The sequence below is a fragment of the Brassica oleracea genome, chromosome C5 (genome assembly GCF_000695525.1).
Source record: "Brassica oleracea var. oleracea cultivar TO1000 chromosome C5, BOL, whole genome shotgun sequence".
Classification (NCBI taxonomy): domain Eukaryota; kingdom Viridiplantae; phylum Streptophyta; class Magnoliopsida; order Brassicales; family Brassicaceae; genus Brassica; species Brassica oleracea.
This window is the reverse complement of record NC_027752.1, coordinates 46,396,264-46,417,457: the sequence shown is the minus strand read 5'-3', so window position 1 is coordinate 46,417,457 and position 21,194 is coordinate 46,396,264. Positions and strand designations below refer to the sequence as shown.

General features: G+C 36.8%; 7 protein-coding genes across 13 annotated transcripts; 4 read left to right on the top strand and 3 right to left on the bottom strand.

Annotated features, from left to right (window-relative positions):
• Positions 1 to 60: 60 nt before the first annotated feature.
• On the top strand, positions 61 to 1,181 carry LOC106295746. The gene is made up of 3 exons (XM_013731718.1): positions 61 to 210; positions 765 to 920; positions 1,005 to 1,181. The coding sequence occupies exons 2-3, from the start codon at positions 783 to 785 to the stop codon at positions 1,023 to 1,025; spliced, it is 159 nt and encodes a 52-aa protein (XP_013587172.1). The 5' UTR covers positions 61 to 210; positions 765 to 782; the 3' UTR covers positions 1,026 to 1,181.
• On the top strand, positions 1,094 to 2,416 carry LOC106295745 (S-adenosylmethionine decarboxylase proenzyme 3-like). Its single transcript, XM_013731717.1, has one exon. The coding sequence runs from the start codon at positions 1,153 to 1,155 to the stop codon at positions 2,239 to 2,241; it is 1,089 nt and encodes a 362-aa protein (XP_013587171.1). The 5' UTR covers positions 1,094 to 1,152; the 3' UTR covers positions 2,242 to 2,416.
• A 2,328-nt stretch (positions 2,417 to 4,744) lies between these two features.
• On the bottom strand, positions 4,745 to 11,561 carry LOC106295551 (putative lipid phosphate phosphatase 3, chloroplastic). 7 transcript variants are annotated; one of them, XM_013731479.1, is made up of 8 exons: positions 7,815 to 7,949; positions 6,518 to 6,610; positions 6,031 to 6,252; positions 5,756 to 5,953; positions 5,585 to 5,675; positions 5,316 to 5,504; positions 5,181 to 5,240; positions 4,745 to 5,102 (listed from the first exon to the last, which is right to left on the bottom strand). In XM_013731479.1, exons 3-8 carry the CDS (start codon positions 6,244 to 6,246, stop codon positions 4,909 to 4,911), a joined length of 948 nt encoding a protein of 315 aa, XP_013586933.1. In that variant the 5' UTR covers positions 6,247 to 6,252; positions 6,518 to 6,610; positions 7,815 to 7,949; the 3' UTR covers positions 4,745 to 4,908. The 7 variants fall into 7 exon arrangements, with proteins under 7 accessions (XP_013586933.1, XP_013586930.1, XP_013586932.1 ...); XM_013731476.1 differs by lacking the exon at positions 7,815 to 7,949 and adding an exon at positions 7,405 to 7,539; XM_013731478.1 differs by lacking the exon at positions 7,815 to 7,949 and adding an exon at positions 7,359 to 7,440.
• LOC106295553 (delta(7)-sterol-C5(6)-desaturase 1) lies at positions 8,121 to 9,981 on the bottom strand. The gene is made up of 3 exons (XM_013731484.1): positions 9,675 to 9,981; positions 8,700 to 9,005; positions 8,121 to 8,610 (listed from the first exon to the last, which is right to left on the bottom strand). The coding sequence occupies exons 1-3, from the start codon at positions 9,898 to 9,900 to the stop codon at positions 8,312 to 8,314; spliced, it is 831 nt and encodes a 276-aa protein (XP_013586938.1). The 5' UTR covers positions 9,901 to 9,981; the 3' UTR covers positions 8,121 to 8,311.
• Positions 11,562 to 14,089: 2,528 nt separating the features above from the next.
• Positions 14,090 to 16,420, top strand: LOC106296034 (mannose-6-phosphate isomerase 1). The gene is made up of 5 exons (XM_013732076.1): positions 14,090 to 14,526; positions 14,643 to 14,810; positions 15,282 to 15,491; positions 15,582 to 15,848; positions 15,931 to 16,420. Exons 1-5 carry the CDS (start codon positions 14,179 to 14,181, stop codon positions 16,243 to 16,245), a joined length of 1,308 nt encoding a protein of 435 aa, XP_013587530.1. The 5' UTR covers positions 14,090 to 14,178; the 3' UTR covers positions 16,246 to 16,420.
• LOC106296035 (40S ribosomal protein S7-like) lies at positions 16,374 to 17,709 on the bottom strand. The gene is made up of 5 exons (XM_013732077.1): positions 17,657 to 17,709; positions 17,254 to 17,339; positions 17,092 to 17,165; positions 16,700 to 17,006; positions 16,374 to 16,616 (listed from the first exon to the last, which is right to left on the bottom strand). Exons 2-5 carry the CDS (start codon positions 17,326 to 17,328, stop codon positions 16,497 to 16,499), a joined length of 576 nt encoding a protein of 191 aa, XP_013587531.1. The 5' UTR covers positions 17,329 to 17,339; positions 17,657 to 17,709; the 3' UTR covers positions 16,374 to 16,496.
• A 204-nt stretch (positions 17,710 to 17,913) lies between these two features.
• On the top strand, positions 17,914 to 19,489 carry LOC106293556. Its single transcript, XM_013729236.1, has 3 exons — positions 17,914 to 18,343; positions 18,448 to 18,517; positions 18,918 to 19,489. The coding sequence occupies exons 1-3, from the start codon at positions 18,129 to 18,131 to the stop codon at positions 19,188 to 19,190; spliced, it is 558 nt and encodes a 185-aa protein (XP_013584690.1). The 5' UTR covers positions 17,914 to 18,128; the 3' UTR covers positions 19,191 to 19,489.
• The last annotated feature ends 1,705 nt before the right edge of the window (positions 19,490 to 21,194 follow it).

Below are 21,194 nucleotides of genomic sequence, written 5' to 3'. Positions count from 1 at the left end.
TGGCGCGTAACTTTAGGACAGGCCTATATAAATGACGATCTCTGTCCTCCTTGTCTCTTCAGAAAACGCTTCTTCATTGCCTCATTATTACCAAATCATTTCACAAGCGTTTCTCTCAAATTAGGGGTTTATCTTTTTACCTCTTCGAAATCGTCTCAAGAGTTTTTATCGTTCAAAAAGTCTTTCGGTTTCCTGAATCATCTCTATCTGGTGATCTTTCGTTCTCTTTTGATCTATAGATCTATTTTATTCAACTACTATCTCTTTCGTAGCTCTGATTGTTCGTTTTGATGGAATTGTTTTCTTTAACGATTGTTTCGAATTTTCAGGTTTTTGTGGGTTTCGTTTGATATCTGGAAAGGAGGGATTTTGCAATTCGTGATCTTTATCTAAACTCATAATATATGTAAATTTTTAATTGATCTATACAATACCATATTATTTTGTATAAGAGATTCATCATTCTGATGGAGATTGATATTGATATTCTTTATTGCTTGATCTAATTTGATAGTTTTTTTACGTTTTAATGATTAGCAGTCATCTAATTTCCAATAATGTGCCATCTGATTAACCGATATGCTTAATGTATCATGTTTTATTCGAGATCTGTAATTAAAAAACTCAACTTTGAACGTTGAATCTCTGTCCCTCTTTATTTAACCATATGTGTTTGGTCTTGTAATAACATTGATGAGTTTCTCTGTTGAGCGTGGTTACTCTTTACCTAACACATATGGTTTTGTTTGGTCTTGTAATGACAGAAGAGCGTGAATGAGATTATGATGGAATCGAAAGGTGGTAATAAAAAGTCGTCGTCTAGTAGTTCCTTATTTTACGAAGCTCCCCTCGGTTACAGCAGTGAAGACGTTCGCCCCAACGGTGGAATCAAGAAATTCAAATCTTCTGTCTACTCCAACGTAATCTTCTTCTTCCCCATCATTTTATCACTCTCACCCCATTAATGACAGTTCCTTAACAATGTTTTCGTCTTTCTTTTGCAGTGCGCTAAGAGGCCATCCTGAGTTGTAACGTGCACCGAGTCTCCTAATATTAGTTACCGCTTTTCCTTATTTTCCAGTTTACAATTTTACTTTCTTCTAAGCTCTGTTTCTGCTTGGTTCCCCAACCCAATCGTTCTCTCCACCTACAATGGCCTTATCTGCAATCGGTTTCGAAGGCTACGAGAAGCGCCTCGAGGTCTCTTTCCTCGAGCCAAGCATCTTCCAAGACTCCAAGGGTTTGGGTCTCCGTGCTCTGACCAGGTCCCAGCTTGACCAAATACTCACTCCCGCTGCCTGCGAGATCGTTTCTTCTCTCTCCAACGATCATTTGGACTCTTACGTCCTCTCTGAGTCCAGCTTCTTTGTCTACCCTTACAAAGTCATCATCAAGACTTGCGGCACCACCAAGCTCCTCCTCTCCATCCCGCCTCTTCTCAAGCTCGCCGGTGAGCTCTCTCTGAGTGTCAAGTCTGTTAAATACACTCGTGGCTCCTTCCTCTGCCCTGGAGGGCAGCCTTTTCCTCACCGGAGCTTCTCCGAAGAAGTCTCTGTTCTTGATGGTCACTTTACTAAGCTGGGCTTGAACAGCGTCGCCTACTTGATGGGGAACGATGACGAGACTAAGAAATGGCATGTCTACGCTGCCTCCTCTCCCCAGTCCTCCGGGGACAACAACAATGTCTACACGCTCGAGATGTGCATGACTGGTCTAGACAGGGAGAAAGCCTCTGTCTTCTACAAGAACGGCGAGACCGGAACAATGACTGACAACTCTGGAATCAGAAAGATCCTCCCCAAGTCCCAGATCTGCGACTTTGAGTTCGAGCCGTGTGGCTACTCTATGAACTCCATCGAAGGAGATGCGATCTCCACTATCCACGTGACCCCTGAGGATGGGTTTAGCTACGCTAGCTTCGAAGCTGTGGGTTATGACTTCAACACTATCGACCTGAGCCAGCTTGTGACTAGGGTCCTGTCTTGCTTTGAGCCGAAGCAATTCTCTGTAGCAGTGCACTCGAGCGTTGGGGTGAACGCGTACAAGCCTGAGATCAGTGTAGACTTGGAAGATTATGGATGCAGAGAGAGGACTTTTGAGTCTTTGGGAGAAGAGAGTGGAACGGTGATGTATCAGACGTTTGAGAAGCTAGGCAAGTACTGTGGGTCGCCTAGGTCTACGTTGAAGTGTGAGTGGAGCAGCAACAATAGTAGCTGCAGCAGCGAGGACGAGAAGGACTGAGGGAATCTAGCAGAACTCTTATTATCTAAATCTACTTTTGAGCTTTTCTGTTTTTTTTAATGAATAATGTCTTGAGAAGTTGAGGTAATCTCCTTCTCAAGCAAGTGTGTTGTGTTTTATCGTGCTTTGTATGAATTTGGTTTTTATAATATATATGGGAGACTATTATGTTTTATTATGGCGTTTTACATGTTTTGGTGACTCTCTGCCTCTATGTTCTGATCGTTCTTTCTGATGCTTTAGAGGTTACTGGATATATTCGGATGTGTTTGGTAATGGAATCTGGTGATCTTCATTTCCTAAACCAGAGCGTTTCGGGTTTGACACAGCCCTTAATGTTCTTTCCAAGACCAACTCCGAACACGTTTTAACTTTTTAGAGGAAAAGCTGAGAGTTTTTGGAAGAATTGAGAGTTTGCAAAGCCAAAATCATATGACTTGGTTTTGTTTACATAGAAAGTGAAATAGATGGATTTGATATGATGTGAGAAGAGCCATGGTGGCAAAGTGGAACATTTCTTGTTTGTTAAACAATGAAAGATGGGAAGTTAGCCTGACTATGATGGCAAGAGGAGAAAAAAATAACAAACAAGGCATGTTGATATACATTGGCAGTCACGAAAAAACAAATCGGTTAGAGAGTGTAATAGAGGAGGAGAATTAATGTGTATCATCATAATAAACAAAAGCATGAGAAACTTAGTCATGTGACATTTCAAGCACTCATCCAAAGACTATTTCAAAACTGAGCAGTATGAAGAAATCTTGAATCTTTTCAAAGACTATCACTCTCTCGATGATTTATTATAAAGGATCGAAGTGACCCAAATGTTTAGTAATCCCACCCAAAGCCAACAAAAGTTTATTAATATGGATTGATTTCTTTACAAAAATGTTTATTTTTAAGAAAAAAATCGCAGACAATTAATTCCTTAATATTTTGTTATTGGACTAATAGATGGTAAGACCAAATAATTATTACTTAAAAGAAATGGTGCACTAACCTTGTATAAGTAAATTTTTCAGAATAGTTCTCTTTTAATATAATAGATTATGGATACGGGCTATCTAAATAGATAATTATACTTATATATAATTAATTAATAGTAACCGACAATTTTTTCTCTCTTTTCCTTTTGGTGCAAACCGACAATTTCTTTTGTTGTTAATCGGAATTCCAATATGCAGTTTATCAGTACACACTATTGCCGCTATAAATTATGTATATCAAGTAAAATCAACATTAATGATATGAGATTTCTTGCACTTTCCAAAATAAAAAATTACTACTATAATGCATTAATGTTTAAGTTATTAAGGTCTCTATTGATGTTTCATAAAGTTATATATTCTAGAGAAAAAAATTATTTCAAATTTTTTTTTTTAATATTTTCAATGCATGTTTTATTAACTAATTGTAAATTATTAAAAAATTAATTGCATATATTGGAATTTTATTGGCTTAAAATTATAGAAAAATATAATCACAAAAAATATGCTCATTTAATGTGTTTTATTAAAATATGTGAAAATTTTAAAATATGTAATATTTTGAAATGGATTGGGTATGTACTAGTACTAAATAAAACACTAAGTAAAAACTGTAATGCAATGATAACAAATCACGTTTAAATGTTTCATTTAGCAGTACTTTCGTACAATCAATCATATAATTAGTCATAATTAAAAATAATTAGTCGTCATATACAAATGCATATGTACGTTACTATTTAAATACAAGCACAATAGTTAAATTATTGTTACAATAGACAAAAGATCACATGGATTGTGATTGGTTTAAGAATTAAGATACTCTTAACCTGATCGTTTTAGGCATAAATAAAGTTTTGTAACGCATGCATGCCGTGCCGTTTATAAACAAACAAATCGGCAAACAAACAGATCGGCTTGATTGAGAAAGTTGGCTTATTCATGTTTACTAATTGCCACGAAGTGTTGAATATATACATGCCAACAACTCTGAAAATCAAACGTTACAAAACTAATTGCAAGGATGTTTCTCAAAAGAAAATAACATATGCAATTATTAGAGATTATTCAATGTAAGAAACGTTTCTTTTCAATTTTTATCAACGTAAACAACTGCGCGTTATATTTCTTTATGTGGTAGGAAACGTTTTGTATTTTTTTTTTTTGGGCAACAACTTCATTAAATTCAAACCGGTAGTTAGGCCGTGGCCATTACAACATCTTCACCTAACAAAATGGATTTTACCAGGCTATCAGCAATGTGGTTTTTTTCTCTAGAAATCCACTCAAAGGAAATAAACTCAAAACACTGAATCATGAATAAAATATCCGAAACAGATCCATAGATTTCCATATTTGAGTTGTAGGAAACGTTTTGTATTAATAAACATCATTTCGATGTAAATACATCTTTGTATGAAGATAATTTCATTTACGTTTTGAGTATTGAACATTGATTAGGCTGCGATTAAATTATTTTTTGGTTTAGTAAGGATATAAAACCGTTTAAAACAAATTATAACGGCTTAATTAATCCCAACAGAGCAAGAGAAAATCAAGAAACTTTATTTAATAAACCGGGGTCTAACCAGTTAAATCAAACCAGACAAAGAATCTACAGAACAAGAGAAAGTGTCCTAAGCAACGACCAAACCGCCTTCCATGTTTCTTTCATATCTCAGCCTCTAGGCACTCTACCAGCTTCTACATCTTCTTCTTCTCTCCTCATACTCGGATTATCCACCAAATGTAAACCCATAAACCCTCCGTCTTCCTCTTCACCGTTACCTCCCTGAGCCACTCCATTCTCTGCTGCTTGCGCTTGTGCTCGTGCCGCCTCCAACACTTGGAAGTAAGCATATGGCCCCCACGCTTCAAAAACATATCAAAAAATTTCATCATAAATTCACAACAAGCCTGTAAATGGAATCCTCAATTCTTTTTGTTTACCTTCGGTGTGATAAGGTGGTGGAAAGAATTGAAGATAACAGAACGTAGACACCACGAGACCTGTAGAATATAGTATAAGTTTGTATGATGTTCAAAGGGAAACAAGTTTTGAGTAGAGAGTGAAAACAAGCAAACCTAGCAAGCCTCCTGCAAAGACGTCTTGCCAGTGATGCCAATAGTCATCCACACGGGATATACCAACAAGAGCCGCAACTAGCAAAGGGAGTATAACAATGCATAGCTTCGCAACGTGGCCTTTACCGTCAAACGCTTGAATCTTCCCTGATAAATACAGCGACAAGAATCCTAGACCCGCAAAAGACCCTACAAAAGGCAAAAACAATCTTTTTGTCAAAAATCCTCAAGAAAAAAAATAATAAACATTAGGCTTTGTGTTGTCTTACAAGAGGTGTGTCCGCTTGGGAAGCTTTTGTGCCCTTCCCTTATGACACTTTTATCACCATGGCATATCACATCTCCAAGGGTATCGTAAACCTGAGAAGCAAAAAACAAAACAAAACTCAAGAGACAGAACATGAACTAAAAAACACACAATAGTAAAAAAAAACACTTACAGCTTTGCCATCAGGAAAACAACGCCAGAAGAAGTCAGGGCGTGGTCTACCAACTGCATTCTTAATCGAATCTGTAAGCACTGCCGTCACCAGAACAGAGTATAACAGACCTAGCACCGCGTGGTGAAGATCGTATACGTCTCTTCTACGGAAGTAGATAGATATGAAGATCACCAATGGCAGCAGCATTGCATAGACCTGTCATTTTAGAAGAAATAAATGGTTTTTATATTGTGAAAAATGTGAGAGGTTGAGTTCATGGAAGGGTTACTTACCGGGACAGACCAGATTGGTACGGGGTTACTCTTCAGAGGGTAGCTTAGATCAGTCATCATGTCTTTACCGACAAAGCGGTAAAACGGGTGGATTATGAGGAGGATACACTCGAGGACAACGAGTAGTACGAGTATGATCCAGTCGTGCATGTGAGTCCTTGCGAGTGTCATTCCATGGGACCTCACAGTGTGAGCGCCTAGCTGTGCCTCCCTCATCTTGTGCTGCTTGGAGACATTAAAATATGACATTAATAGCATAATCTTCCATTTTTTTCTCTATGTTTTGAAGCGGTCATAGAGATGGAAAAACAAACAATCTAAGCAAGAAAGGTAAGTGCAATGTGTGAAAATAGCAACATGGACTCGCTACAAAATCTACTTGTAGCATAACTGAGCTACGTAAAAAGAAGTGTTGTCTTGAATTAAATTCATCAACAAGGACGTTTTGACATGGACAAGACCAAGAGACAAATACAATAAGAGGTACCTCTTTGCTAAAAGGTTCTATGAGTGGAATGTCTGATGGTGAGACCCAATTATCAGCAGTCACAGAAATCTCAGGTTCCCGGTTTGTGAGAGCCTAAGATCATCCCAGGAATCACAAACTCTTCCGTGTAAAAAGTTTTGCAAGGGAAAGACAAAGAGAACCACCCCCAAATATTCAAGAAACAAGATTTTTAAGACAATTAACATTCCTGAGCATGTGTACTTTAACTCAACTGAAACAAAGATATATCTACTTGATAATGTTTATGGAAGGTGACTTGGTTGTAGAGTCAGTTTATACTAGTGGTATTATTAAAGACTATGATTGTCTTGAATCAACCTATCTAATCACTAAACCAGCTTGCATAAATTGCACAAATAGAACAGAAGCTTAGTACTAAGCAAACTTAACAAAACTGCCTCATGGCGCACTCCCATCAAGCACCAACTCCACTGACAACGTTCTTTAACGACTTAGTGATTCTACAATTCAACTGATCATTATCTGTTATAGTGTTATATGATCACAAAGTCATTGCCATAAATAAATGGTTTTCTTCTGATCTGAAAAAAGTCTTTCTTCTACGTTAACCACCTTAATACAATAACTATTCAAATGTTCAAGCTGGAAACTAAAGTTTACAAGAAACCCACCAAAATATATAAAGAAATCTATACACAGAACCACAAGTCTGGAACCAAAAGTCATTGACTCGATACTATTGCAGACCTATAACAAGAATCGATAAAAAAAAAAAAAAGGGTAACTTCACCTAAATTAATGGGTAAAAACCTAAAACACACATTTGAAGGAACGTATCAATTTGAAGTGAGAAACCCACCAATTTAAAAACCTTTCCCAAAAATCACTGGCAAGAATCAACAAACCTGAAAAAGCCCACCAAAATTCAGAAAACGAGGAAAAGGCATCGTAGCAGTTTAAAAAGCCACAGAAATTAGTTAGCTGAAGAAGAAGAGGAAAAATAAAAAAGAAGATCTAGCTGGAGAAAAAAAAAGAAGAAGAGGACAGGAACTGATACTAATTGAAGGAGCCATACACAGTGACTCTTGTGGGGACAATCATAATCTACACAAGTGGGAGAAAAATAAATACTTGTATATGTCTGTCTACACAACAACAACAAAAAAACACATGTGAAAGGAACAACCTTTATCCCCCCTCCATGGATATGATGCAAAAGAAAGATTTTTTTTAACTGAAACGAAAATTACCGGACTCTGTTCGTCTTCTTTGTGTAAAAAAAAAAAGCAGAGAAAAGGAGGAGTTTTTTTTTTACCTGATGCTGATCGATTCGTTGCTTTGATGCTGATGAAGAAAACGTGGGTTAGTGACAAAGGTGTATTCCCCTAAGTTATATAGTTCCGTGGCGGATGAAACAGAGAAAGCACGCGTTTTGATGCATTGATGATAAATGAATACAATTGTATGTATACTGTTTAGGTCACTGATTGGGTTCCAATTATGTCAAGTTTAGGCCTTTAATTTTCTTCAGCTGTTATGTTTTTTTGAATTTTTGAATGTTTTCTATTTTCTTCTTATTATTCTCTTTTGGTGCTTTTCTTGTTTTTGGGTTAAAAACATCTTCAGCAACCTCACCTAACCTTAACCTTACAGGTGTAAAGAATGAAGAGCTGCCTCTGAATGTAAACTAGTCATTGTCTCTAAAACAAAAATAACTAAAACCGTTTGTCAGAGACACTCACATGACGAATACGAATAACTTAACAAGGTTGAAACTTTGAACAAGCAAGCAAAACACACAAACGGGCATTCTCACTCTGCTTTGTTGTCATCTTCTTGTAAGAGAGGGTCTCTAAGAGAGCCAAACATCCAATCCATCCATATAGTATAATGACCATAGTTATGCTTGTAAGTGGTGTGGTGTATCGTATGGTACCCTGCACCCATCACAGGCCAGATGTTACCGTGGATGCAGTCATGTATGTTCGCTGTCCATATCGCTTCCATGAACAAGAGACCTAGATGAGTTGTGAAATGAATCGGCACTATGAACAGAGCTATCACGTGCGGTACTGCCTGAAGTATCCCGTCTAGTGGATGAAACGCAAGCCCTGAAAGAAAACCAAAAACTGGTAAGAAACTGAATGCTACCAATCTTTGACATGACTAAAGTATTAAGAAATTAAAATATATACTTTACCGGCAAAGGGAGAGAGTGTGTTCTGTTTGTTGTAGATATGATGGGTGGCATGGAGATACTTGTAAAGAGGCTTAATGTCATGAAGCTCTCTGTGCATCCAGTAAATACCAAACTCGACTAGAACAAGGTAGACAGCTATGGAAACAAAGTAGAGGAACCAGCTGACTTCGCCTATTCTAGAGTAACATTTGGTCCAACCACTTTCGATCATGTACTCGGATACAGTTGGAAGCAGAGTGTACCAAGGCATCGACTTCATTGCCACAGATATTTGTAAAAGCATAGCCTTTCTTGTAGGAATGGCCTCTGATCACAAAGTAGATTATCAAAAAAATAAAAAGATTTCAAACTAAAACAAAACACTATACTTCTACAAATTTTATCACAGAAACTCTGCTATATTGTTAGCCTGAAAAAGTTTCATAGATCAAGCAGAACACATATTCATAATATCGAATGAAGTCAAGATTCAACGTAGACAACCATTGCAACTAGCAATTTAATTAGAGGTAATGTGAAGTATTATTGCCTAAGAACTTTTATATCAAGCCCAAAGATAGAGAGAATTGTAACCAAGCAAAGGTATATAACGCAAGCACAGAGCTAAAGAGTCTACTCTATCATAAACCTCATCAAGCAAGAGACATCATCAGAAGTAAAACACATAGTTCATCAGTTTCAACATAACTATTACAACTGAGTTCTAATCTCATCCATATATTCATTCAGACTTAAACTGAAAAATTAGCTATTGAGGTTTATTTTCATGACGAAGAAAGTGAACTACCAAACCAAAAACATGTAAAGTCTAACATGACATTCATCATTCAGATGCTAAGTATGAGAAACAAAAATAAAACTTTCCTTTTTTTCTGAAAAACTGACATGAACCAATCAGACCATGGCAGGATCGAACACTAAACTCCAAGATCGAGATCACCACAGGAAACTAATTCAAGAAGCTTTTAAAATCACCTCTGGGGAGATAAACGTTAAGTTTGAGGTAATAGATGTAGAAGCACCAGAGAAAGCCTGAGATGAAGTAGAGCAGTGTTCCAGCGAGGTAGTTCCGGAGCCATGTCTGGAGAAAATGAGGTAATGGATCCCACAGATTCGACGGCAAGAGGTGACTTAGAACAATGCGATTGTAAAACGAGGTTTCTTCCACAAACTGCATCAGATACTCACTGTCCACCGCCATTTCAATCCACCGTCCGATAATCGGTGCCGGAAAACGAGAGAAGATTCGCCGGAGTGATTTTTTTTTTTTTCTGTACTTAACTTGTCCTGAAGTGGAACAAGTCAATTGAACTAAAATGCATGCCTAAAACCTTTCACACTCGCGCTGTAATGCGTTGGCCCACTTTGACTTTATCGAAATAGCTTAATTCTTCCCAACGTTTATTGTATTTACAAATTGAACCTTGTACTTCTACATAGAGTCCGAAAACCCTCATTGTGTCCGCACGTGCGGTCCGAACGAATTAAAAGGCCTGGGACTCATTATATTCTAATGGGCAATAATTAATAGCCCAAATTATAAAGCCCAAACTAGTCCAGAACCAAATCGTTTCAATTATCAAACACACTTGAACTACCTTAAAGACAAACTTCCAGTTTAGTAGATTATAAAACAATAACATGGATGTTTGTAACATTTGTTATTTGTGTGACCAATTCCATATGTATTCATCCGGGGGAGGTTGATTGATTTTTACAAACAAGGCTTTGATTTTTTCATAACCTACTTCAAATGCTCTAGATTTCGTAACGGGCTCTATGGGCGGCCCTATGCAATATCTACTACATCACTCAAGAAATTTATAAACATTTACCATTTATAAATTCTTATTACTCATTTATAACAATTTACAATAAATGTTATTTTGTGAAAATGAGAATTTGTGGAACCAATATACACTAGCAGATCAAAACGAAGGATAATAATTCAGAGAAAACTCAATTGGTAAGTGTTGGAACTCAGAGCTGAGGGCTTCATGACCAAATACAGAGAGAAGATGAGAGACCTGAAACTATGAAATTATACGAAGAGCAGCAGCAAATGTAAATAATGTGCTTTTGGTGACTAGTTTAATATAAGGAGCCGTTGTTTTAGATTTAATACTAAACTAGAGTTTGGTGTGTGGGTACGTTTTTCTATTTATATACATTTTTTCATTTAGTTTATACATAACAAAATTATTTTAAAAAATTGTAACTTAGTTTTGTATGTTGTGTAACCTTATTAGCAATGTTGGTGGATAATTTTTATATGAAAAATAATTAAATATTTTATTTACAATCTATACATATACTGTATATTGTGTACACTTTGTACATTATGTAAAGTGGTAAATTAAAAACATTGCGAGAAAGGATAATACAATTTTTGGTTAGCTAAGAAAATTTATTGGAATCAAAAGATCGATATTTTTATGATTAGTGTAAGGTGGCGTTAAGCTAAGTTAAATTAATGGGAATGACATTGATTTTAGGAATATTTTATGGAACAATAATGACATTGATTGTTGGTTCCAATCGGTTTATTTCAAAATAATTAATTCAATGGCAGTCAATTATATTAAATTAATTAATGTGAAAAATGTGAGAGGTTGAGTTCATGGAAGGGTTACTTACCGGGACAGACCAGATTGGTACGGTGTTACTCTTTAGAGGGTAGCTTAGATCAGTCATCATGTCTTTTCCGACGAAGCGATAAAACGGGTGGATGATAAGGAGGATGCACTCGAGGACAACGAGTAGTACGAGTATGATCCAGTTGTGCATGTGGGTCCTTGCGAGTGTCATTCCATGGGACCTCACAGTGTGAGCGCATAGCTGTGCCTCCCTCATCTTGTGCTGCTTGGAGACATTAAAATATGACATAAATAGCATAATCTTCCATTTTTGTCTCTATGTTTTGAAGCGGTCATAGAGATGGAAAAACAAACAATCTAAGCAAGAAAGGTACGTGCAGCGTGTGGAAATAGCAACATGGACTCGCTACAAAATCTACTTGTAGCATAACTGAGCTACGTAAAAAGAAGTGTTGTCTTGAATTAAATTAATTAATTCAATGGCAGTCAATTGTAAATTTGTAATTATTAAGCAAAAATAAGAGCTAAATATTATATGTACTTTAATTTTAATAGTTTAGATATATATAATATACTAAAAGGAAAAAATAGTGAGTATGGAAGTTATCCATCTTGGCAAATTAATCATCCAATCTGAATCATCATCTTAGCTTTTTAGTTAAAAGTTAAGAGACAATTTCTTATATTCCGTTAACAACTCAACGCTAATAACCTCACTAATCATGCTCTCATGTGGTCTGTTAATTTTACTCAACTCGGGAAAAGGTGATGTATTAGAAAGTGGTGCTAAGGTCAAGGAAAGAAATTGGGAAGTAGCCATCTTTGAGCTGTACGACAATCGTTGCAACGACACTCGACTTCTATTTTCATCACAAGCTTGAATCAGGTGGGTTTTGATCCGATTATAAGGTAAGGAAGAAGAGAAAAATATTGACCTCAATCGATGCATATAATACAATAGCAAATCATTATCATAATTTTTTTTTTAGGGCGTGTTGGAGAATGGTAGAGACAGGCGTGAAGAATAAAACCGTTTCAGTCAGACTATACACAGATTTTTTTGGCGGGTTTTTGTAAACTGATATAGATATTATCAGCCCTGTTCGTTTCTTTAACGCGCGTCAGCGTCAAGACCAAAAATTAACAAACAAAACGGAGATATTTAGTAGCAGCGTCGATATAAAATTGCCGCCGGCGACTCTCCCAACTGATCTTGTCCGTATTTTCATCGAAAACACCTGACGCCGTAAATATTAGCGGCTCGCAGCGTCAGCGTCTCAAATATTCTTATAATTTAACTCTCTCTTCTAACTCCTTGCTGACCTGAAATTTTAAATACTTTTATATTTCCTTGCCGCTGGAAGCTGAGGCTGCGTCTCAACAACTTATGATTGGATTAATCCCAACTGAAAAAGTTAAAAGCAATAAACTTTATCTAATAAACCGGGGTCTAACCAGTAAAACCAAAAACAAACAAAGAATCTACACAACATGAGAAAGTGTCCTAAGCATCGACCAAACCAGCTTCAGTGTTTCTTTCATATCTCAGCTTCTACATCTTCTTCTCTCCTCATACTCGGATTATCCACAAGATGTAAACCCATAAACCCACTGTTTTCCTCTTCACCGTTACCTCCCTGAGCCGCTCCATTCTCTGCTGCTTGCGCTTGAGATCGTGCCGCCTCCAACACTTGGAAGTAAGCATATGGCCCCCAAGATCCTCCGTCCAATAAAATGGCGATCCACGCCGATGTTCGGTGCCGGAAAACGAGAAGATTCGCCGAAGTGTTTTTTTTCGGGTACTTTAAGTCTTAAATCTTGTCCTGGAGTGGAACCAGTCAATTGAACTAATGCATGCCAAAACCTTTCACACTCAGTTGCGCTGTAATGTGTTGGCCCACTTACATTTTATCCATATATATGTGATTCTTCCCAAACTTGTATAATCTTTTCAAATTGAACCTTGTGCTTCTATATAGAGTCAGTAAACCCACACGTGCGGTCCCGAACGAATTAGAAGGCCTGGAACCTTATATAATCTAATGGACTATAATTAATGAATAAAGCCCAAATCGTTTCAATGCAACCAGAAAGAATTGGGTGGGTTTTGTACCACTCAGTCAATTATCAAACATACTTCTCCTTCAATTTTTTGAACTTTAAAACTACTAGCATTGTCGACCAAACAAAAAGCTACAAGCATAGAATATATGGTTTGGAAAAATACAATTAGATTAGCTAGTTGTCATAATGAGATTGAAATCGATGTGATTTGTTTTTTTTTTTTCTTTTGCTGGTGAAACTCTTCTTTGCAGCGTATATAGTATTGGGTAAAAATGAAGATTTCTTGGCTTAAATAGAATTTTTTTGATTAAAAAAAAGAGAGATAACATATCGGCTAGATTTTTTCCCCAGTTGATGATTATATTTTGGCTGTTTTATATATATATAAAGACATAATTTGGAATTATCGTCAAAAATGAGAAAGTTTTTAAATTTATTTTGGTATATATTTTGTCGGTTTATTTATTACAAAAACGTGAGAGTGAGGAGTCATCGTGCAGTCCACGTGGACAGCTAGCAACCGGCCCACAAACCACGGACGACGTTCAATCCGTCGGCAAAACACGTGATTCCTATAAACCATCTGTCACTTTTCCACCTTCTCAAGCTAAACATCTCACCCCCACACTTCTATTTAATTCCCATTTACACCCCACACTTTTAAAATTTGCAATTATACCCTCCTCTGTTTATAAATTTAAAAAATCCACGATTCAGGAACTTTGAGTCTTCTTCCATGGCCATTGGCGCTTAAGCTCATATATACTTTGAGAATAAACTTATCTCCGAGAAACGATTTTTGAAACTTCGATTCGGAAATGGAGATCGCTACTGTCGTCAAGGCAAATGGCGGTTGCGAAGCGGATCGACGACGACGGCTCCGCCGATTGAGATGCTCCGTGAAGGACTACGCTTGGGGTAAAATCGGGTCGGATTCACTCGTTTACAGAGTCTACGCAGCGAATTCGGATCAACCAATCGATTCGACGCGTCCCTACGCGGAGCTTTGGATGGGGACTCACCAGTCAGGTCCGAGTTACTTGGAGGATGACGCTGATGGTGGCTCCGATGGCGTGACGCTGAGATCGTGGATTGCTGAAAACCCTGAGGCTCTTGGAGATAGGGTTTTGGAGAAATGGGGTTGCGATCTTCCCTTTCTCTTCAAGGTACATTGTTAAAGATCTCTGCTTTTTTTTTTTTTTTTACGATTTTGCAAAATTGATTTTACTGAGTTGAATCTCTTACTGTTGTTATGAGTTGATGAATTGTGGAATGTGATTAGGTGTTGTCGGTGGGAAGGGCCTTGTCGATTCAGTCACATCCGGATAAGGTTTTGGCGAAGAAATTGCATAAAGCTCATCCCAATCTTTATAAAGACGACAATCACAAACCAGAGATGGCGTTGGCTTATACTCAGTTCGAGGCTCTTTGTGGGTTTATACCTCTACAGGTATCATTGCTATGTAGTATCTATCAGTTATCATCACTATTTATAATTGTTTTTCATTATAGCCAATGGCCCACTTAGCACTTGTTATTTGGCCTGTCCTAATTTTAATGATAATTGGATGAGTTATATTGTTAATAACTGTAACATCTCCTCCTCTACAGGCTACTGTTCTAAGAACGAGTCTAAGGTTTGAGATTAGATTTGATGAAGAGATCTTTAGGCTCGTTCATGGTGTTTAGGAACCAAATTGATTTGGAGAACTTTTCACTGTCTAGGCTTTTGTTTCGTATATGACTTTCCTCCTTTTGCCTGTATATATCTCAAAACAAGTACACATTACTGAAAGTTAGGAACTAAATTGATTTTGGAGAGTAATTCTATGAATTTGAGTTATTCAGTTTCCAAAACTCCAGGATAGCTTGTTTTTTTCAGGATTGTAGGATTTAATTTTGTTCTTGTGAAAAATTGCAGGAGCTTAAGAGTGTGATTCGTGCTATTCCTGAGATAGAAGAGCTTGTTGGGAGTGAAGAGGCAAACCAAGTCTTCTGCATCAGTGAACATGATGAGGAGAAAGTCAAATCTGCTGTCCGAACTATCTTCACCTTGCTAATGTCTGCAGGTCCCGACACAACAAAGCAAATCGTATCCAAACTGAAACACCGTCTGCATATGGAGAGTCAGGTCTTTTTTTTTTCTTCTATTGATTCCTTCACTTACAAATTATCTTGTGAAGTGCAACTGGCTAAATCCTTCCCGTGGGATTTATTGCAGGAACGCCATCTGACAGACAAGGAACGGCTTGTTTTGAAGCTAGAGAAGCAGTATCCAGATGACATTGGGGTCATCTCGGCATTCTTCTTCAACTACGTGAAGCTCAATCCTGGTGAAGCTTTGTACCTTGGTGCAAACGAGCCACATGCGTACTTATTTGGTGAGTGCATTGAGGTCATGGCCACTTCAGACAACGTAGTACGAGCTGGCCTCACTTCCAAGCCTCTGGATATTCAAACACTTTGTTCCATGCTCTCATACAAACTGGTAAAACTTTTAACTTAAAAAACCAAACTCAACGCACGCACCAAGACCTTTTACTGAGTTGTTATCATTTCTGAATTTTCAGGGCTTTCCTGAGATCCTAAAGGGATCAAGGATTCGACCATACATCACAAGATACCTCCCACCTTTCGAGGAGTTTGAGGTTGATCTCTGTGATCTTCCCTGTGGAGCCTCGACGGTGTTTCCCTCTGTTCCAGGCCCTTCTCTTCTGCTTGTGCTCCAAGGCGAAGGAAGAATGTCTACAGACGCTTCAGCAGATGAGATTTCGATGGGAGATGTTCTGTTTGTGCCTGCAGATACTGAGATTCACTTGAAGTCTTCATCTGACTTGAAGCTGTACAGAGCAGGAATTAACAGTAGGTTTTTGGATTCTCCATAGTTGAAACTACACACAAGCTACTGTTTATCAGTGAAGCTTTTCTTCAGTTATTGTAATATTATACAAACTGTGTCAATGCACTTCTGTGACCAGAAATTCAATTTGTTTGTGAGATTCTTTATGATAAATGTTTCAGAAATTTTAATACTTTAATAGAAATTTCAGGAAGAGTGAAGTAACTTGTACTAGAAACAGAATCAAAAGCTCTCTAGCAGACAAAACAACAAAGAATGGAACAAACAATCATCTCTTCAAGCTTCTGCGACTGGGTACTCGAAAACTACATCTCGCCCTGTAAGTTTCCTGTAGACACCGACCATTGTCTCAAGCTTGTACTCAGTGTTGTTCCTCTCCTTAGGCTCCAAAAACACCTGCCGAAAATAGAAACATGTTAAACTAAGAGCTTAACAGACAATGAAAGACCAAGCAAAATGTATCAGCTTTTTTTTTTTACCTTCATGATCTTGGTGCCATCAACACGGTATCTAGTACGCTTTCCAACAATCTCAGCAGGGTAAGCGACATCCTCAAGCATGGCTTCATGGACGGAGGTGAGAGTCCTGTTGCGTGGTCTCTGAACAGCTGAGCCCTTCTTAGGGGGACGCATGATTCTCCTGGTGGCAACAAAGACAACATCTTTGCCACTGAACTTCTTCTCTAGCTCTCTGACAAGACGAGGATGGATCTTGCGGAAGGCTTTCCTTAATCTGAAGGGAACGTAGATCACAATAGCCTTGCGGTTGCCAGAACAATCCATCTGACTGCACATGAAGGGAAAGGAAAAAAGAATAAACACTTACACAGCCAAAGTTAAGATCATAGCAGCCTCTAGAAATGAATACTTACACAGCTTGGTTAATGTAGAGATCTTTCAAGTCGCTTTTCAACTCCTGGTTGGTGTTTTCTAAGTCAAAGAAAGCCTGTGAATATGTAGAATCAATAACCAAACCAATAAAAATTAAAAAAACCAACAAAACACATTCACGAGATTAAGAAAGAAGAGAGAACCTGAGCAACTTCCTGTTCGAAGTCTGTTGGTGCCACACCCTTGTCCTTGTGGATCTTGTTCTGAGCAGAGAACATCTTGGCAGATTCTAAAACAGAAGACAGAATAAAATAAGGATAATCCAATCAACACTTTGATTGATAGCTATAAAGTAAAAGCTACACTTTGTGATCAATCCTAGTTCTTAGCTCACTAGTGACAATGAGCTACATTTCTCAATTGATTACAAAAGCTAACGTATTTTAAGCAGATCACTCTACTTGTAACACTAACCAGACTCTAAATGGATTATAGCTCTCACTAAAGCTAACCATCGTTCTCCAAACAGAGTGAGAAAACAACGATTGGACTCGAAAAGGCAGACATAACAATTGAGCTTCGTAGGGTAAATACATTGAAACGTACCAGAGAAACACGACGAAGAACCCTAGAAGGTGGTGCAAAGGTTTACTGCTTGGTGAAGCAATGGTTTAAGGGTTTATCACCCTCAATGGGCCGTTAATAGGGTTTCAATAAATGGGCCTTATATATCAGTTTTTCGGAGGCAGCCCAATATGTATATCATCAAAACGACCTTTTGTTTGGTTCCCCTGCGCGCGTGTTCATAACCATATATCGTATAAAGTTTGATAAAAGTTTAAATTCTTATCTTGTTCGTTTTTTTTCTTTGGTCTTTTTCAGTTTTGAGTCCCAGTCAATACGTCTGTGCTCTTTGACCTTTTATATTTTCTATGGAATTAGTTTCTTATGGTCAATGCATTCGTTGGCTTCTTCTCTGTTTCTGAACATCCTTTTAAATACAATAATTCTCTCTGAGCTTTGAAATCATAAAAAAGCTACGAATTTTGTTCTCATCTTCGGTTGTGTGTTTCAATTGATGAAACAGGTTAGGCGTTCTTCTGGAGATAAAAGTGGTTCGAAGATGAATCATTGCAACCTTAAGCAGAACGCCTTCATGTCTCCCGAGGAATCCATAGGATTTGTTGTTCCTGTCTCTTGTAACTCTGTCGACACCGTTGTTTGTCCTAAGCCTCGTCGCGTTGGCATTCTCCTCAATAACGTTATTCGTCCGTATAGATTATTACATTCTAGGTAGGTTTTATAATGTCTCTTTCGTTTGTCTTTATGCCCACAAAGATCGTATTTATGTAAAACAAAATACTGATTTTTTTTGCTTTGTTCTGGGGTTTAAACAGTCAATCAGGAGCAGCGGATGTATGTGATTCTAAAGCTGGGGCAGATCTTTTGGACATCATTCTTAGAAAGGTTTCTCTCTTTCTTCAACCTTGTGCGTTGTATATCAAGCAGTCACTTGTCTTCCTTTCTTTGGTTTTGTATCATTCTTCATTGATCTGTGTTTCTTTGTATTAACACCAAACGCTAGATTATATTTATTATAGTTGCTTCAAGACGTTTATCCACACATCCATGTATATAATGGCTTCATCAGAATGCACCTGTCTTCCTGTGTCTGAGTTATGATTGTTTGTTGTTCTTCCCTGTACATAATACTTTTACGAACCTTCTCCTTGTTTTGTTTTTATCAACTCGTAGCTATGTAGCATGTGTATGTAGATTGATCTTTAGTCAAATTCTTTAATGGATTCACTAATAGATGTGTCCTTATTATTCCGATCTGAACTTAATGATTCTCTTTTCTCTGTAGGATGAGACATTGTCCGCTGTAGTAGCTTCATCACCTCCATTTTTCCTCGGGTCTCCCCCGAGCAGAGCATCGAACCCGTTAGCTCAAGATGCGCGATTTGGAGACGACAAACTCAACCCTATCTCACCCTCGCTCTCATCTCCATCTTCATCTTCATCTCGTGTCAAAGGAGGAGGTTGTGGTCGAGTGAAGTTTGAGATTAAACAGGGAGTTGTAAGAGTTGAGGGATTCAATTGCTTAAACAGGGACTCAAGCATACCTGCCATGGCTTAGAAAGGAACAGAGATTCACAAAGTGTACATAAAATCCAGAATCAAAACTCCATTTCGTTTTTGAAGTATGATATATATTGAAGATGAAGAGGGAAAGGAAGGTTAAAGATCAGTCAATATCACCAGCTAAGGCTTTTACCGCAGTTTTCTGTAACTTTGAGATCAATGATGCGTTTAACGCATAAATTTCGAGAATAATTAAAAAAATATGACAATACTGTTTTAATATATATGTAGTTGAATCCTGCCATAACTACGATGAAGGTCAAAGAGGTTTGGAATTTTGCTGTCTCCGTTTCTCAAGAGAATAACGATTTTATATTGGTTTGTCCACTAATTTAGAGAGTATTTGCAGTTTTGCTAAATTAATTGATAAAATATTAGAACGATGTACGTGTACCATGAAAAGAAGTTTAACATACATTAATACAAATATATAATGTGGTTATAATTTTAAAACAAATCTAAAGATCATAGGCTTCAATATATAGAGCGTTTACCGAAAAACTCAATATTTTTGTAGGGACACATAGATTTTGAGAAAAACTCAAAAATATGGCAATACTATTTTAATACATAGTTGAATCCTGCAATAACATATGATGAAGGTCGAAGAGGTTTGGAACCTTTGTTGTCTCCGTTTTTCAAGAGAATATCGATTTTATGGTGGTTCGTCCAATGATTTAGGGAGTATTTGCAGTTTTGCTAAATTAATTGATAAAAAATTAGAACGATGTCCATGTACTATGAAAAAGAGTTTATCATACATTAATAGAAATGTATAATGTGGTTATAAATTTTAAAACAAATTTAAAGATTATAGGCTTTAATATATAGAGCATTTACCGAAAACTCAATATTTTCGTAGGGGTTAACACATAGATTTTGAGAAAAATTCAAAAAATATGACAATACTGTTTTAATACATAGTTGAATCCGCTAATAACATATGATGAAGTTCAAAGAGGTTCAGAACCTTTGTTGTCTCCGTTTCTCTAGGGAATAGCAATTTTATAGTGGTTCGTCCACTAATTTAGAAAGTATATGCATGTTTACTAAATTAATTGATAAAAATTACAACGATGTCCATGTACCACGAAATAGAGTTTATGAGGGGGGGGGGTACCAAAAACACATGGATTTTGAGAAAAATTCAAAAATTATGACATTACGGTTTTAATACATAGTTGAATCATGCGATAACATATGATGAAGGTAAAAGAGGTTTGGAACTTTTGTTGTCTCCGTTTTTCAAGAGAATAGCGATTTTATAATGGTTCGTCCACTAATTTAGAAAGTATATGCAGTTTTACTAAATTAATTGATAAAAAATTAGAACGATGTCCATGTACCATGAAAAGGAGTTTATCATACATTAATTAAAATTTATAATGTAGTTATAAATTATAAAACCAATCTAAAGATTATAAGCTTCAATATATAGAGCGTTTACCCAAAAACTCAATATTTTCGTAGGGGTTAACACATAGATTTTGAGAAAAAATCAAAAAATATGACAATATTGTTTTAATACATAGTTGAATCCTGCAATAACATATGATGAAGGTCAAAGAGGTTTGTAATCTTTGTTGTCTCTGTTTCTCAAGAGAATAGCGATTTTATAGTGGTTCGTCCACTAATTTAGAAAGTATATGCACTTTTTCTAAATTAATTGATAAAAAATTAGAACGATGTCCATGTACCATGAAAACGAGTTTAGCATACATTAATTCAAATATATAATATGGTTATAAATTTTAAAACAAATTTAAAGATTATAGGCTTCAATATATAGAGCATTTACCGAAAACTCATTATTTTCGTAGGGGTTAACAGATAGATTTTGAGAAAAATTCAAAAAATATGAAAATTCTATTTTAATGCATAGTTGAATCCTGTAATAACATATGATGAAGCTCAAAGAAGTTTGGAACATTTGTTCTCTCCGTTTCTCTAGGGAATAGCAATTTTATAGTGGTTCGTCCACTAATTTAGAAAGTATATG

Excerpts from the sequence above, each read along its gene's own strand:
- LOC106295746 (XM_013731718.1), top strand. The coding sequence starts at position 783 with ATGATGGAATCGAAAGGTGGTAATAAAAAGTCGTCGTCTAGTAGTTCC. Across the intron at positions 921-1,004 it reads AATCTTCTGTCTACTCCAAC|TGCGCTAAGAGGCCATCCTG; the intron begins GTAATCTTCTTC and ends TTTCTTTTGCAG.
- LOC106295745 (XM_013731717.1), top strand. The coding sequence starts at position 1,153 with ATGGCCTTATCTGCAATCGGTTTCGAAGGCTACGAGAAGCGCCTCGAG.
- LOC106295551 (XM_013731476.1), bottom strand. The coding sequence starts at position 7,446 with ATGCCTTTTCCTCGTTTTCTGAATTTTGGTGGGCTTTTTCAG. Across the intron at positions 5,505-5,584 it reads CCCAAGCGGACACACCTCTT|GGTCTTTTGCGGGTCTAGGA; the intron begins GTAAGACAACAC and ends TGCCTTTTGTAG. Across the intron at positions 5,241-5,315 it reads CTTTGCAGGAGGCTTGCTAG|GTCTCGTGGTGTCTACGTTC; the intron begins GTTTGCTTGTTT and ends TATATTCTACAG.
- LOC106295553 (XM_013731484.1), bottom strand. The coding sequence starts at position 9,900 with ATGGCGGTGGACAGTGAGTATCTGATGCAGTTTGTGGAAGAAACCTCG. Across the intron at positions 9,006-9,674 it reads TAACGTTTATCTCCCCAGAG|AGGCCATTCCTACAAGAAAG; the intron begins GTGATTTTAAAA and ends CTTTGTGATCAG. Across the intron at positions 8,611-8,699 it reads CACACTCTCTCCCTTTGCCG|GGCTTGCGTTTCATCCACTA; the intron begins GTAAAGTATATA and ends GTTTTCTTTCAG.
- LOC106296034 (XM_013732076.1), top strand. The coding sequence starts at position 14,179 with ATGGAGATCGCTACTGTCGTCAAGGCAAATGGCGGTTGCGAAGCGGAT. Across the intron at positions 14,527-14,642 it reads ATCTTCCCTTTCTCTTCAAG|GTGTTGTCGGTGGGAAGGGC; the intron begins GTACATTGTTAA and ends GAATGTGATTAG. Across the intron at positions 14,811-15,281 it reads GTGGGTTTATACCTCTACAG|GAGCTTAAGAGTGTGATTCG; the intron begins GTATCATTGCTA and ends GAAAAATTGCAG.
- LOC106296035 (XM_013732077.1), bottom strand. The coding sequence starts at position 17,328 with ATGTTCTCTGCTCAGAACAAGATCCACAAGGACAAGGGTGTGGCACCA. Across the intron at positions 17,166-17,253 it reads TCGAACAGGAAGTTGCTCAG|GCTTTCTTTGACTTAGAAAA; the intron begins GTTCTCTCTTCT and ends ACATATTCACAG. Across the intron at positions 17,007-17,091 it reads CTCTACATTAACCAAGCTGT|TCAGATGGATTGTTCTGGCA; the intron begins GTAAGTATTCAT and ends CTTCATGTGCAG.
- LOC106293556 (XM_013729236.1), top strand. The coding sequence starts at position 18,129 with ATGAAACAGGTTAGGCGTTCTTCTGGAGATAAAAGTGGTTCGAAGATG. Across the intron at positions 18,344-18,447 it reads TATAGATTATTACATTCTAG|TCAATCAGGAGCAGCGGATG; the intron begins GTAGGTTTTATA and ends GGGTTTAAACAG. Across the intron at positions 18,518-18,917 it reads TGGACATCATTCTTAGAAAG|GATGAGACATTGTCCGCTGT; the intron begins GTTTCTCTCTTT and ends TTTTCTCTGTAG.